Source organism: Leptosomus discolor, chromosome 7 (genome assembly GCF_034619465.1).
Source record: "Leptosomus discolor isolate bLepDis1 chromosome 7, bLepDis1.hap2, whole genome shotgun sequence".
Classification (NCBI taxonomy): domain Eukaryota; kingdom Metazoa; phylum Chordata; class Aves; order Leptosomiformes; family Leptosomidae; genus Leptosomus; species Leptosomus discolor.
In genome coordinates, this window is record NC_141397.1 from 19,205,350 (window position 1) to 19,219,972 (window position 14,623).

At 44.5% G+C, this 14,623-nt stretch overlaps 1 protein-coding gene across 2 annotated transcripts in view; it reads left to right on the forward strand.

The window, feature by feature from the left end:
- The first annotated feature begins 3,459 nt into the window (after positions 1-3,459).
- Positions 3,460-14,623, forward strand: part of STT3B (STT3 oligosaccharyltransferase complex catalytic subunit B) — a 53,855-nt gene continuing 42,691 nt past the window's right edge. Inside the window, exons 1-2 of one of the 2 annotated variants that reach the window (XM_086468722.1) lie at positions 3,460-3,544; positions 3,593-3,740. In XM_086468722.1, the coding sequence (XP_086324848.1) occupies positions 3,460-3,544; positions 3,593-3,740 (233 nt within the window). Of the gene's footprint in view, positions 3,741-14,623 lie in introns of both variants that reach the window. The other variant, XM_086468721.1, reaches the window with a different exon arrangement.

A 14,623-nucleotide genomic window follows, 5' to 3' on the forward strand; every position in this document is an offset into this window, starting at 1 on the left:
TTGCTGTCATGGCAGTACAGCATCAAAATCACTGAATCCTTCCATCTAACTATAGGAGTCTATGAATTTCCATCTGTGTGCATTTGTTTGGTCAACTTTATTATAAGACTACTATACCTTATTTCATACATAAATTCAAACCATGTATTTACAGAAACATTAGTAAAAGCTTTTACTAGAACTGTGCTTCGCTGCCACTAAATTTCATTGTCCAAGCTCCGAGGTATTCAAGAGTACAGACTTTTGAACGGTTTGAAAGTGAAAAAGCAACAAAATAATTTGTTTCCAATTAGAAAGAAACACTTTACCATTAGTCAGAATTCAAATAAATCACGTTGTCTGGGCTTGACTATGCTCAAAAAATTGTCTGATTTAACTCTGTCAGTATAGTCAGACTGATATAACCTCCCTGTTGGATGTAAAAGTTATAACACTGAAATGAAATCTAAAGTAAACATCATATAATCTTTTCCACATCATGATCTGCAATAATTTTTAAACAAAACAGATTCCCAATCAAGGAAAGTTAACATTGATACCAAATTTTACACAAAAGTTCTGACACACTTTTTTTTTTCCAGCTGATATGCATCATCAGTCCTTTTTGGCTCGTGAACATCTAGAAAAATTTTTGTGTGAATGGAAGAAAAGACAAAGGTGTTCTACATACAATTCTACCATTTAAAGAAGATTCTCTACTGCATTATTAAGCTTGATCTGCTGATACCAAAAGACAGGATCCCAACTGTGAGAATGGAAATATCACATTGTCATTTCAGAAAAGTAGACCAGGACTGAGCCTGTTGTAAAATCAGGCAATGCCTTTCAGAAAACACTTGATAGTTGCAGATTTCTAGTCACATTTACTCTTTTGTCATGAGCCAATTAAAAAAAAATCCTTCACTTGAAATGCCAGTTGGTCAGCTCATTAAAAAAGCCTCACTGACAACACTAGAAAAGAGGCTAATGTCTAACTTAGTTTATCTTGAACATATTGTTGGCCTATTTAAACAAGAATGCAACATTTAAAAAAAAAACCAAAACCAACAACAACAACAAAAAAAACCCACACACCAAAAAAAACCCCTCTGTGTCAAATAAAGACCATAGCCTTTTAAGAACAAGATTCATCAAAACTGAACCTCAAAACTTTCTGGACATATTCCTAGGCCTTATTCTAAAAGAGCCTGTAAAATGGAGTTCTTTAGGAGCAACAGTATATCAAAGTGCTCATCCTACAACATACACACACACCTTACAACATAGTAACTCTGCTTTCAAACCTGGTGACCAAGTCACTAGTTGACTAATTCAACGATTGAGGAAAAATAGTTACATTCTCTACAAATTGTTACAGCTTTTCACCAAATGAACAACTTTAATAGAAAGGCTTCTGCTTTGCTTACAAGGAAAAATCCTGTTTTCTTCCTCTTCCTCTGTAAATAAAAAAAACCTACCAGAGTCCACAGCAAGGACTAATTAGAATGATACTAGTCAGCTAAGGCCCAGTGTAGTCCCCATCAATATTAGTGAGGTTGACCTGCAGATCTTCAGGACCTCTGAAGAGCTATGTTTGTGTATCAAAGGGAACACCTGGAGGTCAGACAACAAAACCCAAGCTATTTAATTTCAAAAATAAGACTGTATAAAAGTAAAAAACCCCAAGGTTTTGGTGTAAACAGTATAAACCACCATGTATCTTTTATTCTGCCTGTGCTTAGTATCATACTTCTTCTAAAATCAGGCAGTCTCCTGCCACCTCAGAGTGGAATGAAGGTCAGCACGACCACCCAAAAAGCATAACTGCAAAACCTCAGCAGCTTTCAGTTTTCTTCACACTCTTCTTTTAACTGCAGGTGTCACAAAATATTTGAGGAAGTTACAAGACTCCCAAGTACAATTTCATCATGAAAACTCCTAAAAAAGAAGTCACTTGGAAAAAAAAAAAAAAAAAAAAAAAGAAAGAAAGAAAGAAAAGCCAAGGTTTCCTTCCATTCGCTGGTCCCTGCGGCAGGCTGAAAGTGCTCCCAGCAGAGGCAGGTGGGCCCAGACGCGCTGCAGGTGGCTGCACGGCGGGAGGGCACCGAGCTCGGCCAGGCCTTGCCTGCAGCTGCTCCTCCCTCCCGGCCGCCTGGGGGGTCAAGCTCTGCCGTAGCGCTCCCTGCGGCCCGCGCGACTTCCACCGGGGCAGTTAAACGTCTGGCTCGAACAGTCGGACCAGGGCTACGCGAGCCCCAGGGTGGCCCAGCACCGACAAGTAAGCGCGTACCAGGAAAGACAAACAAAGCCAGGCCCCAGAGTTCCGTGGCGGGTGCCAGCCCGGGGCCCCCAGGGCAGGGAGGCGAGCCCCAGGGCTCCCCGGGACGGCTGCCGCCGCACACGCAGGCCCCGCCGCCAGCGGCGCCGCAGGGCTCCCTGGAGGGGCGAAGGGCGCTGGGGCTGTTACAGCCGCCCCCCCCCCCCCCCCGCCTTCGCGTGCTCAGGGGCTCGGGCACGCCCCCGCCCCGCAAACTACGACTCCCGGCAGGCTCAGCTCAGCTCCGCCCCCCCCCCCCCGCGCAGAGCACGCCGGGAGCAGTGCGGTGCCGCCCCGCCGTCCCACACGCACTGCAGCGCCCTGGCACGGTGCCGCCGGGGGTGATCGCCGCTCCTGAGGGCGCCCACGTGACCCTCAGGCCTCGCCCCGATTGGATCAAACTGCCGCCAGCCACCGCTGTCCGTTCTTTTATCCCCCCAGTGGCTGGCGGTAAGCGCAACCTCCCTTACGCGGGCTGGCACGCCTTCATCCCCGCCGCTCCGATTGGTTGCCTGGACTCGCCACGCCCCTTTTAAATACCTGTCGCTCTGTGACAGGCCGTCACGAAGTTCCTGTTAGAAGGGCTACCGCGGGGATTGGGCCCTCCCCCCCGCCATCCTCTCGAAGCCCCGCCCCTCCCCCGTAGCTCCTCCCGCGCTGGAGGGCGGCAATGTCAAACCGCTCGCTCGGGAGGCCCCGATCCACCGGCCCTCGCGCCCGCCCGCCCCCCTCGTCCCGCCTGGGTCCTCACGGGCGCGGGGCGGCCGCAGCCTCCTGGCGCCGGCCGCGCGCCTGTGGCTCCCCCGCTCTGCCCACAGCCTGCGCGCGCGCGGCCGCCGGACCCCTCCCCCCACCCCGCCTCGAGCCCGGCCCTCAGCTGCTCAGCTCCTCCCCCTCTCCGTCACTGGCCCCGCCCCCGGGGCTCGCTAGCCGCCCCGGCCCGCTCGTCCCGCCCCGCGCCGCACTGGGATGGTGACGGCGGCGGCGGGAGGCTGAGCCCGGCTGAGCGAGGGGGCGGCGGCGGGGAGTCAGTGAGGACCGCGGAGGGAGCAGGCGGGCTCCGCCCCTCCCCTGCCCTTCCTCCCGCTCCCTCCCCCACCCCTCCTCCGCCTCCTCCCCGCACGCGCCAGGCGGAGAGGCTGCGAGGGAGCCCCGGGTACAACATGGCGGAGCACTCGGCCCCCGACAACAAGCACAAACCCGCCGCCAACTCTGTGGCGCTGCTCAACAGCCGCGCCGGGGCGGGCGGCGGCGGTGCGGCGGCGGCGGCTGCCGGCGGCCCCCCGGCGGGTGGAGGCGGCCTGTCGGGGGGCCTGTCGCAGCCGGCGGGCTGGCAGTCGCTCCTCTCCTTCACCATCCTCTTCCTGGCCTGGCTGGCCGGCTTCAGCTCCCGGCTCTTCGCCGTCATCCGCTTCGAGAGCATCATCCACGAGTTCGACCCCTGGTGAGTGCCCACCGCTGCGCGACGGGACGGGACGGGGAGGCGGGAAAGCCGCCCCCTCATGGGGCGCGCCTCAGGCGGGCGCCGCGCCGTGAGCCCCGGCGGTGGCGGGGCGGAGGGGGGCGCCCCGTAGGCTTCCCCCGCCGCGGTGACGGCGGGAGGCCCCCGCCGCCTGTCCTCCGCTCCGCCACTTCGCGAACTTGTGCCCTGCCTGTTCCCCCGGCCGCCGGGCGGAGGGAGCCGAGAGCCGCGGCCGCTGTGGGAGGGAGGCGGTGCGGGCGGGACACGCTGTGGCAGGTCGGGAGGAGCCCGAGGGGTCGCGGTGCGCGGGGACAGGCGTGAGGGGCCGCCGCGGGGCAGGGGCCGGCGGGCGGGCGAAGGGAAGCGCCGGGAGCGAGCGGCGGTACCGGCACTTCAGTGTCCTCGCGGGGCGGGAGGGAGCGCGGTGGCGGCGGCGGAGACCTCGGGGACGGGGAGGCGGCAGTTCCCCTGGATCTGGCGGAGTAGCGCGGTCCGGACGCGGTGGAGTTGCGGCAGGACTCTCCGCCGCGCTGCCAAGGGGCGCGGGGAAAGTTGTGGCGCGGGCAGGGAGGCGGGGTGCCGGGCAGGGATCGGGGGCTCTGGCGACCGCCGTCGTAAAGAAACAGTTGTACCAAATGTGACCGGCGCCCGGGTCGGGGTCCTTCTGTGGCGGCGTCGGTCTCCAGATGTGCGTGCGGCTTCTCGGAGTGGTCTTTCCTAGAGCCCTCGTTGGCCGGGGAGGGAGGAGGGTGAGGAATGCACTGCAGGAAGTAATCTTCATAAAAGTGACTTGAGGGATTACAGTGAAATGGGTGACATTGATTTACTGCCAGGTGTTTCAAAGCTGCGTTTCTGAGCCCAAGGACTTTTGCTGTTTCCCATGCATCTTGATTTTTCTAAAGATTGCTTTCCCTCCTGTAGAAGCTGTCTGTTCTTTTCCCTGTTGCAGGGTACCGAAACCATTTTATGTATAAGAACAAGAATTCCTGCACTTAATCCTTGCAGCAGGGTGAAGGGAAAGATGACAGGACTTGTAGGGCAGTTTTTTAATGCAAAAACGTGACAATGAATTTTTATATTAGTGGCTACTTCATCCTAGGAATCTGTGGGGTTTTTAGAATTTTAAATAGAATAAGCGGGAGATGCCTTTAGAATAATGAATTCTCTGTTTTTAATTTAAAATTTTATGTCTTGGGTCTTATTGTTAATCACATGAAGGAAGGAGATGCTTCATTTTGAAATGCACAGTAGATACTCTGTTAAACTTAATCTGAAAATGTTACTGAAATTATACTTATTACAAAGTATACGCTCCACTTGGATAGTTTCAAAAGCACAACTTCCTCTTTTCTGGTTGATTTTTCCTCCCCTCACTCCCCCCCAATGTAATCTGTTCGCAATTCGTGACTCAGAGTAGTGGATAGAGAACAAGGAATTGCTTTGTTTTTAAATGCTGTCTGAAGTAATATACGCTTTGTGATGGGAAAGCCAAATATCTCAAAATATCTTCAAAACATCAAGTAATTGCTCATAATTTAAGTGTTTTTCTGCGAACACAAGCGAATGCAAGGAATGCAAACTTTCAATTAATAAAGTTAACAATGGGGGGAGCATAGTTAAACACATCTGCAGTGAGACTGTGAATGTGGAGTTGTATCCTATGGAGTAGTTCTAAGGCTCTTCTAATCGAAATTTAGGTAAAAAGACTTTCCTTTATATCACGAAGGAAACTTTTTTTTTTTTTAAGCGTACAACCTATATTTTTTTTACAACTTTATCTGATTTTTATAATCAAGGCTCATCCTTGTTGGATAAATGGATATTTTACAGTGTTGAGTTGTAACGTTTGTTATTAAGCTTTGAAGGACACAAAAAAAGGTGCTGTGGGAGTGAAGTTCATGGTTGTGATATGGTTGTAAAGATAAACTTCTGGTTTAAGCAATATGTAAGTTGATGCAAAGTCATCTTCCTGAGTATACAAGGAGAAGGCATTGCTGCCTATGCTGCTGTATACATGTTTGCAAGTTAGAGAATAGATGAAGTTGACAAAACTCATTGATTTTAATGCAGGCCTGTGAGAAGCAGTTGAAATGTCAAGAATCATGCCAGTGTCATGTTGGTGCATGCCAGAAATGATAGAGGCATATGCACTTAAGTTAATTAGTAGGAAAGAACCTAAAACGGTAGAAACTGAGGAAAAACAAAGGGCTTTCTCTATTGCAGCAGCAGTATTGGTGGAAAGAGTAAAAAGTGATGTTGGTCCTAAATACTGTTGAGTCACTGGATAGGAATGGTTTTTCACAGTTGTAAGGGTCTTACAAGTCTGAATCTAATGTGGGAAAGGAGCTTATGAAAAGAGATTAGACACAGTGCTCTATTTTTATTTTTTAACCACTTCTTTAGCAGCTTGTCCAGGTAGAATGGATTTTTTTTTTTTTTTTCCAGGACAGTGGCCATAGTCTTTGCTGGTGGAAAAGTTTCTCTCCGTTCCTTTGGCTTTTTCTATCAAGCTTGCATAGGATATCTTGATATTGTTGATAAGTCACCTATTCTCTAGTATTCATTTTGTGATCAAGAGAGGGAGCTGAGGTATATTTGTATATTTGATAAAATGAGGAGCATTAAGCAAATCAGTTGTTCTTTTGAATGGAAAAATATTTTTGCCTCTAAGGTGTAAAAAGCTTTCTCATTTACTTAAGCATCTAGTTTTCTGGTATGTGCGTAAGAAATCTGGAGGATCTGGGGTGGGAGGAAAGGGAGATTTGCCTTGGGTTTTCTACATATTGAGTCAAATGCCGTTCTCTTCTAACATCCCTTTCAAGCTGCATTTCTGACAGTAAAGTTAGGTTTTAATTTTGGGGGAGGTTGCTTGTTTTGTAAAATTAGCCTCTGAGACTTATTCTAGTTGCATTTCTTCCAGAAATGACCCAAATGTAATACAGCCAAGGCAGTAGAGAGAGGACAGCTTTTGCTTTTGATCTCCACTGTATTGCAGTGCCTGCATGAGGAAAAGCCAAACTGGTATTTTGAGGTCACCATACCATCACTTACAAACTTGTAACCTGTTCCTCATTACTAGGATCACTGGTTTTTTCCACACTGAATGCCTCTTTCATGTAGTATTGCTGCTTTATTTTGATTTATTTCTCACGTCTTTTTTTTTTACTTTCCATACTTGAGCTGGTCCAGAGACTTTGAAAAACGTGTGTACCCTTTGGCAGCTCCTAGGTCAGGTGAGCTGATCTATGGTATCAGTCAGCATTGACTTTAAGCTGTGCTATTGACAGGCCTACAGCATTTAACTTCAGGATTTCATTATCAGGCCGAGAACTTGAAACTTGGGCAGTGATGGTACATTGGGATGGACAGGTTTCATGTCTCAAATTTGGTTCATCTGTTGGCTGGTTTGGCAGCTGGGTGGACCAAGAGAATAATTTCTGTGCTACGTACACACAAGTAAACAGTGAAAGCTTTTCATGAAAGTACAACAGTGAGTTTAACTCAGTTGTCAAGTGAGGTCATTGCGAGGTCATTCTTTCTGTCAGATGTTGCCTTAAATGCCAGCATGGCTGCTGAACTGAGGCAACCAAAATTATGGAGTACTTGAACAGAGACTGCTTTCCGTGCACTGGTTTGTCTAAAGTACAGCTCCGGCATGCCCATATGCCATTTCATTTGTCTACTTGTATTGTATACATACATAACAATCTCTGTGTGTGTGTATATACATGTATATGTATAAGCCAGATATATCTAGCAAGACCGTTGCATCCTTATACTGCTGCTAACTAAAATGGTAACAACACTTGGTACATCAGTAGTCTTCAGAGAATGCTATCAAAATAGTAACATTCGTTCTATTTGCCCAGTTCTTACCATTAAGTCACATATGTGAGAACTGTATCTGAATCATTAATCATATCCCAATACATTAGATCAAACTTTTGTCTTTTCCTGAGAATTTTAATGACCCGCTAAACACCAGATTAACACCAGTTACCTTAGGAGCCAAAGCTGGCTTAAGCTGGAATGCAGAAGCTCGTGTGTCTGAGCGTGAGACCCTCTCCATACCGGTTTTCACGTGCAGGATGGAAGTGTGACCTTTCTCAGTTACTTTGCCTACCTGCTACTGCCAGGAATGTTATCTCCTACTGTCCTGCCAGTTCCTGGTACTGAACAGCACTACCACAATCTCATGTACATCTTTGCCTCTTCCAAACTGATATCACTGATCACTCAAACCACCAGCTTTTTAAGTGTCATGGGAGTGACCATTGTTTATCATACCTTGCTGAGGTAACATAGGTGTGCTAGCGGGAAGTATGGTTTATATATATGATAGCAGTCTACTTCCTCATCACTGATACCATCATCTACCATTAGTGAACTTTGGTGAAGGGGGCTGAAGCAGTGAAAATAAACATAAGGCTGATATCGTTGCTTGCACTTCAGAGGCAGACAGGTTGAAGGAAGTTAGGATTTTTATCTTGGGCACAGCCAAAAAGACAGATTTTGCTAGGTTCAAATCATGTTTGCTAGATGGATTCTTGAGCTGTTACAAACTTTTTTCAGTAATGAAAACCTAATGATAGGAAAGTTTCACTAAAATACAAAGTGTGACTCAAGTGAACGTTAGAAGTGCTGCATGGAATTGATCGAACTCTGGAGGTTGTGTAAATAAATGTATTGATTTCGTTGGGAGAGAGTAAGGTTGTGGGTTTGTGTAGTAGTCAGCTGGTCCGATGGTTGCCTTTTGGAGTAGGAGCTCTCCTCTGTCACCCACTGTGCTTGCTTTAAAGCAGTCATGGTGAGGTGATTCAGCGAGGTAAATTGTCAAAATAATGTAACATTTTAGTTCCCTGAGTCTGTCCACCGTCAGTGTTTGTATTGCAGTTTAGTTTCTTGTTTTTGAGGAAGAATACGAATGTTGGGAGGGAATGTAAACAGCAACTGATTTTAGGGGGTAAACTGGGATTAAGTGATAGGATGGAGACATGGGTACATGTGAAAACAGAGCATGTGAAGGTGCTGGAGCAACAGGATGACAAAAGAAAAGGGATATGTAGCAGTGAGTGACAGTACCTTAAGATGGTGTTCATAAGTAGAAAAAAAGATTCATGCGAAGAGCATGATAGTGTTGGTAATCTCAATTAACAATGCTCAGTCTGTGGGCTATGGTCAGATGTGGCCCACCCAGATAATTCGTCTGGCCATTGCTTATCTGCTAGTGACTCTTCTTGCTGGGCAAACAGACAGCAGATTGCCTTAGTAATGTGATCTGGAGGGGTGGCAGCCACCGTCACCTCCAAACTGCTCTCTTTCTGGAGGTCTTCAACCCATCGCATAATCTTGTTGAAAGTGAGTACATGAATGTGGATCTGTTTAGGAAACATTTCCCACTCACTTCAGGATTCTTTTCCCAAACACTTCCTTTTGTTTATAATCTTCGACAACTTCCAGACTGTGGGAAAGCATTTGATTCCAATCCAGTTTGAATATAATACGCTTGGATTGATCTTGAGATGTTGCAAATGTAATGCGATTCATATTAAACTTACTACAGTATCTTCATTCAAAAACTTTTTGATTTTATGAAATGAGTAATCTTTTATAGGAAAATATTTTAAAAGATTGTGTACTTACTGTTAATGAACAGTTGGATTAAGTATTTTATGACTTTTTTCTAAATGTAAGATATAGACATACTACAGTTAAATGATGAAAGTTGTTTGTACTCTAGTAATACTAATAATTTTAGCAGGACTTCAGGTAGCCAGGTAGCTCAAACTCATTTCTGCCATTTTATTATACTAGGAAAAATATTCTAGCATGGCCTCCAAATCTGATTTAGTGGGGCCTGTGTGTTCATGAAGGGAAAGTTTAGAGATTTTTATGTTCTTGGAGAATAGCCAGCCAGATATCTTCCTCTTCCCTCCTTTTTAATGAGGAAGATCCAGACCAGGCATCTTTTTTTGATCCCTTCTATGCCATGTGTCAAGAAACTCTGTAAGCGCAGGTCAGTCTCTGGCTTTTGGGGCTTTTCTAGATTGTAAGATAATAAATCCTGTATGTGCAGGGACTTGAACACCCTTTCCTTGTTTAGATGTTTGGAGGGTGCTGTTTTGAAGCTAAATAAACTTTTCTAGAAGGTTGATATGGTGTTAACAGTCAAGATGTGCAGTTGGATGTACTGAACTTCTCTACTCCTTAGGAAATTGCAGAAATAAGTAAATTATAGAAGTTTAATGGAAGAAGGTCAATCTGGAAAAGGAACGCAGGACAGAGTTGAAGACATAGCAGAGACTATGCTTTGTGAGTGGAGAGACCTCAGGCTAGATTTCATCACGTTAGGCTGATGCAGCTGAAAAGTGCTTCACCGTGTGGCCTCATAAAATAGCATTCATGTAAGAATCCAACCTCTGCTCCATCTCTACTATTGTTTTCTACCATCTTTACTTATCAGGTAGAGTTTCTTTCCTTACTTGCATAACTTTTAATTGGGGTGAAAATCTCATCAGACGTCATGTGGGTGCAGTAATGGGGTTATGCATGAGAGGGTAGGAGGGGCAGTGTTCAGAAAACACATGCAGGGTATGGTTGAGTACAGAGGCTGTCCCTACAGTCGTGTTTTGTTAAACATAGGTGGTGAGACAGAATGCTTGCAAAGTGTTGACCCTTTTATTGATTTGTGGATAACAAAATGAAACCTGAAAAGGAAGATGTATTGGAATGTTTTATGTAGGCTGGGTCAAACTGAACCAGCGAGTTTAGCTTTTAATGGCATGATTTTATTTTTTGTAATTGTCTTCAGCAAATCCTCACAAACACTTGACTAGCTAGAGCAAATGCTATGATGAAAATCCTTGAATGGACTTCTCTTGGCAGATACCCTGTTATTTGAGGATCTTAATAAGTTCTATTTTTTAAACAGAAATTTGATTTGATTACATAGGGATAGGATAGTTTATAAAGGTTACCTTTTGCTTCCTGTCATAATTCTCTCTAGCAGTCTCTGATTTTGGCAGCCTGTAATCCTAATACTCATGTTTTTAAATCTGACTCATGTTGAAGTGATGGGGGAAGGGGAGAATAAAAATTTTGGACAGTAAAGCTAGCAGGAAAATTCAAAATCCTATAGGTGCTAATAGTTTAAGTGGGCTGGGTGTAGTCTGGGTTTAGGGAGGTGTCTTTGCTGTTCCACAAGGACCTCTTATGATTCAGTCAGGTTATTTCCCATTTAACGTCTATCTGTGGACATGCTGCAGTTTCCTCCTTAATTTTTGAAAATTCCATTCTTGCAAGCCCTTTGAGGTACATTTGTACTGACATTTAGGGCTAATCCTGAGGGCTTCTTTCTACTTAGCAGAGCCATTAAAGCTGCTGCTTTCAGAGCCTGTGGCGCCTGTACCGTGTAGCAGGGCATGTGCAGATGTTTTTATTATTATTAACTCCTTTAGCAAAACTTCTAACCATCAGTCTTACCACTGGCTTGGAGAACAAAGTGAACTTAGGACAAGTATTGCTACAGTCTTTCTGTGCTTTATGTCTGCAGTAAATTTCTTAGTATGTCCAACGGATAGGCTTCATTTCCAGCCCTGTAGCTGAGCAGAGCTTGTGATCTCTATCTGAGCTGTTGCTGGGAATCAAGCTGAGGTACTTTTAATGTGGGTAGCTGGTAGGTCTGGGCTTGAGAGGTACCGTGAAATTGACCCTAATGCTGTGCCACACCTTACATAAGTTGAAGCAGCCCAAGGAAAGAATTTAAGGACATAGGTACAAACAAAGTAGATCAGCTTCTGTATTTCTCAACTTGCTGCTGCTTCTTTCCCAGGGTAAAAGCTCCTTTGGCATATGGAGAATTAAATGCTTCCTGTACTTCAAAAGTTCTTGCTATTAAGTGAGGCAATATCCCTGTACTGTAGAAAAAGAAATGGTCTGTTTTGAATGAGGAATAACTAGGTGTTTGTACATGAGTGCTTCTAAGAGCAGGCAATGGTATTTAAAATATCTGTCTGCTATGGGAGACCCAAGTCCAGTATGTATCATGGGCTACTTTTTAAAGAGCCCATCTAATATAAATGGCTGGGGTATGTGGACTGCAATGTTAATTACTTCCAGGTGTTAACGCTTATCATATAATTTTCTGTGGCAATTGATTTATATGGGTTATGTTAGTTTGTTAGGCAAAGAGCATGTGTGAGTTCTGTTCAACTGATAATCCATGAAGACAGAATTGCAAAATACCTTTTCAAAACTTCCCTCACATAAAACAAACAAAAAAGCCCCTTGGGAAACTACATTGCAACTGAGCATGGGAGTTTGGTTTGATTATTGATTTTTAGTGGTGTTATTAATGGGATTGCGCTTATTTTCTGGACTGTTTTACACAGTATTACTTACATTTATTTAAAAAGAGTGGCTCACCATATGCATGAGCACCATGAATCCTATTTGTTGCATAGTAAATAGATGTTGCAGAAGGGAAAAATAGCACTTATGTAATTTTAAACTGTTCTAGCGCACGTGGCAGGGCAGCCTACGTTTTGTGAGTTCTTTGCTTTATTTTTTTTTCAGTCTCTGCGTTCATTTTTTGCAATTGTTATACTGTAAATGGTAGCCAACTTCTTTAAATCCAAGGCATGTGATTTTATTGATTTTTATTCCAGTCTTCCCAATAGACAGATATTTTAAGGAAATCTAGGTATGGAAAGTACCTGTTTGAGGATGCAGCTGACTGGGAAGACCACACGTTGAATAGAATACTTGTGTGCTATAGCCAGAGGATTTGAAAATAGAGCAATGCATTTTCTTGAGGCAGGAGCAAAACACAACAGAACAAGCCTCCTTGTCCTGAATACCTTCTTTTATGTCTACCCAGCTTTTTTTTTTTTTTCCTGTAGTCTTATTTTGTATGTCAAATGTGCTTCCTTCCTATTCTAAAGTTATCCCAGCAGCATTTGGAAGTTCCGTTAAATAACTTATAATTTCTTAAATATTGTTTGGAATGTGTATCTTGAAAAAGACAGTTTCATCTTCATGGTTGAAATATTTAAAACTTATCATTTGGGTATTAAAGGCCTTTAAAATGCCTTCAGTTCTTTCTCTGGCAATAGATAAAATGCCTTAAAGTTGCAATTCTTCTGGTTTAGAAAGTCAGCAACACAAAATTGGAGCTTTGGCATTATTGTATTGATGATTACAGAAGTAAATGGGCGTCTCTTTGGCTTACTTTGCTGTAGAACAAGAGTCATGAAAGCCAATGCAGTGTTTGAGTTTTCCGGGAAGTTGTGTAATGCTACTGTGTTTTGACTATTTATCTTATACAGGTGACTAGAATGATTTGTCTAATGTCAAATGTCTGAGGTATCATTTGAAAAACCGTTGCATATGTCTCACAATTCATTTTACTCTGTAACAGTTTTAATCTTTCATTTGCCAAATAGAAAATGGATTTTGACACTGGAGAGACTACCTTAAACATTTGCCACAGTATCTTAATTTGTGATGTCTCAGGTCAGCTCGGGATGACAAATGTAATTTTTCTCCTATGGCTAAATATGTTCAGGAGCCAAGGAATTTTTAGTGCTTTAATTTTGTAGTCCACCACTACTTCACCAATGCTTACCCCACCTTCCCACAGTAAAGCCCAGTTTTTGCTTGGGAGAAGACTGGATGATATGTTTTGTGTCAGATTTGTCACGCTTGTAATTGTTTCATCACTGAATTTTATTTTCTAGCTTTTGCTTTAGTAAGTCAAATTCAGGGTCCGTTTTTCCTTATGCTTCCATCATACTCTAGTTTCAACACAATGTTCTATGTGTGTCATGGTTTTGCTTTGTGATAGTATGTTCCACACAGTGCTATCTGCTGTCTTCTTTCAGGGCTATCTTCAAGAAGACATAGAACAGAGAAATGTTAGTTGAGTGGTACTTTTACCTGGGAAGTTAAGCGATGATATCTTCTGTCTCAGTATCTAATATGCTGTGCTGGAGTACCCGTGGATGTCATTTGTGCGTTGGTAGTATGTTTGAGAGCATGGAAAATGGTTCAAAAGGTTCCTTCAAGTACCTTCAGGAAGCTGCTGTGGCTGATAAGATGGCGGTTCAGAGTATTTTGAGTAAAGCCTGACTCTGAATATCTACAATATGACAAGGTGCTGCTAATCTTGTCTTCACCGGTATAAATTTGCCTTATTTGCACCTAATAAAGTGGAGCAGTTCTCCTGAATTTCACGTCATCTATTGGACATTTCCTGGGATAGTTTTCTGCTGCGTTAATAAGTTAAGGCAACACACAGAAATCTGGTAAGCACAGGTATCAGGATCTGCAGCTGGATGCAGGGAGAGGGAAACTCCCATTTTCCAGTAGCAGTGAGCTACTGTATTGGCACATCTTGCACCCTGATCTGACCTCAAGTATCCATGAGTTCTCTGACCAACAGGTCGTGGATTATTGAGGGGTGAACATATCAATAGTTTCTGCTAAACCTCTTCTACTGCGCTGTAACTGTTTAAAAGTTCTGCCAGAAATAAGATTGTTGTTGCTTAAATGGTTTTATGGGATGTTGGGGATCTAGAGCCACATCCCTTTTGTGAATCAGGAAGGCTAACTCTAGTTTTCTAGTTTAAATGTACGTTGTTGAGAGGGCATACAGTCTGGTGGGGACTGAAGAGTGAAAGGTCCTGGAACAGGTCAATATAATTCATGTCTGGCGAGTGAGGAGAGAGAAGATTTAGGATTATGTGACCTAAGAACTATCCCTTGAGAACTTCTGCTAGGTCATTCCCCACAACTCTCGTGTATCCCCTGCAATGCACCTCTTTTCAACCCTGCCTGAACTGCAACTGACCCTTTTGCTTTAGTAT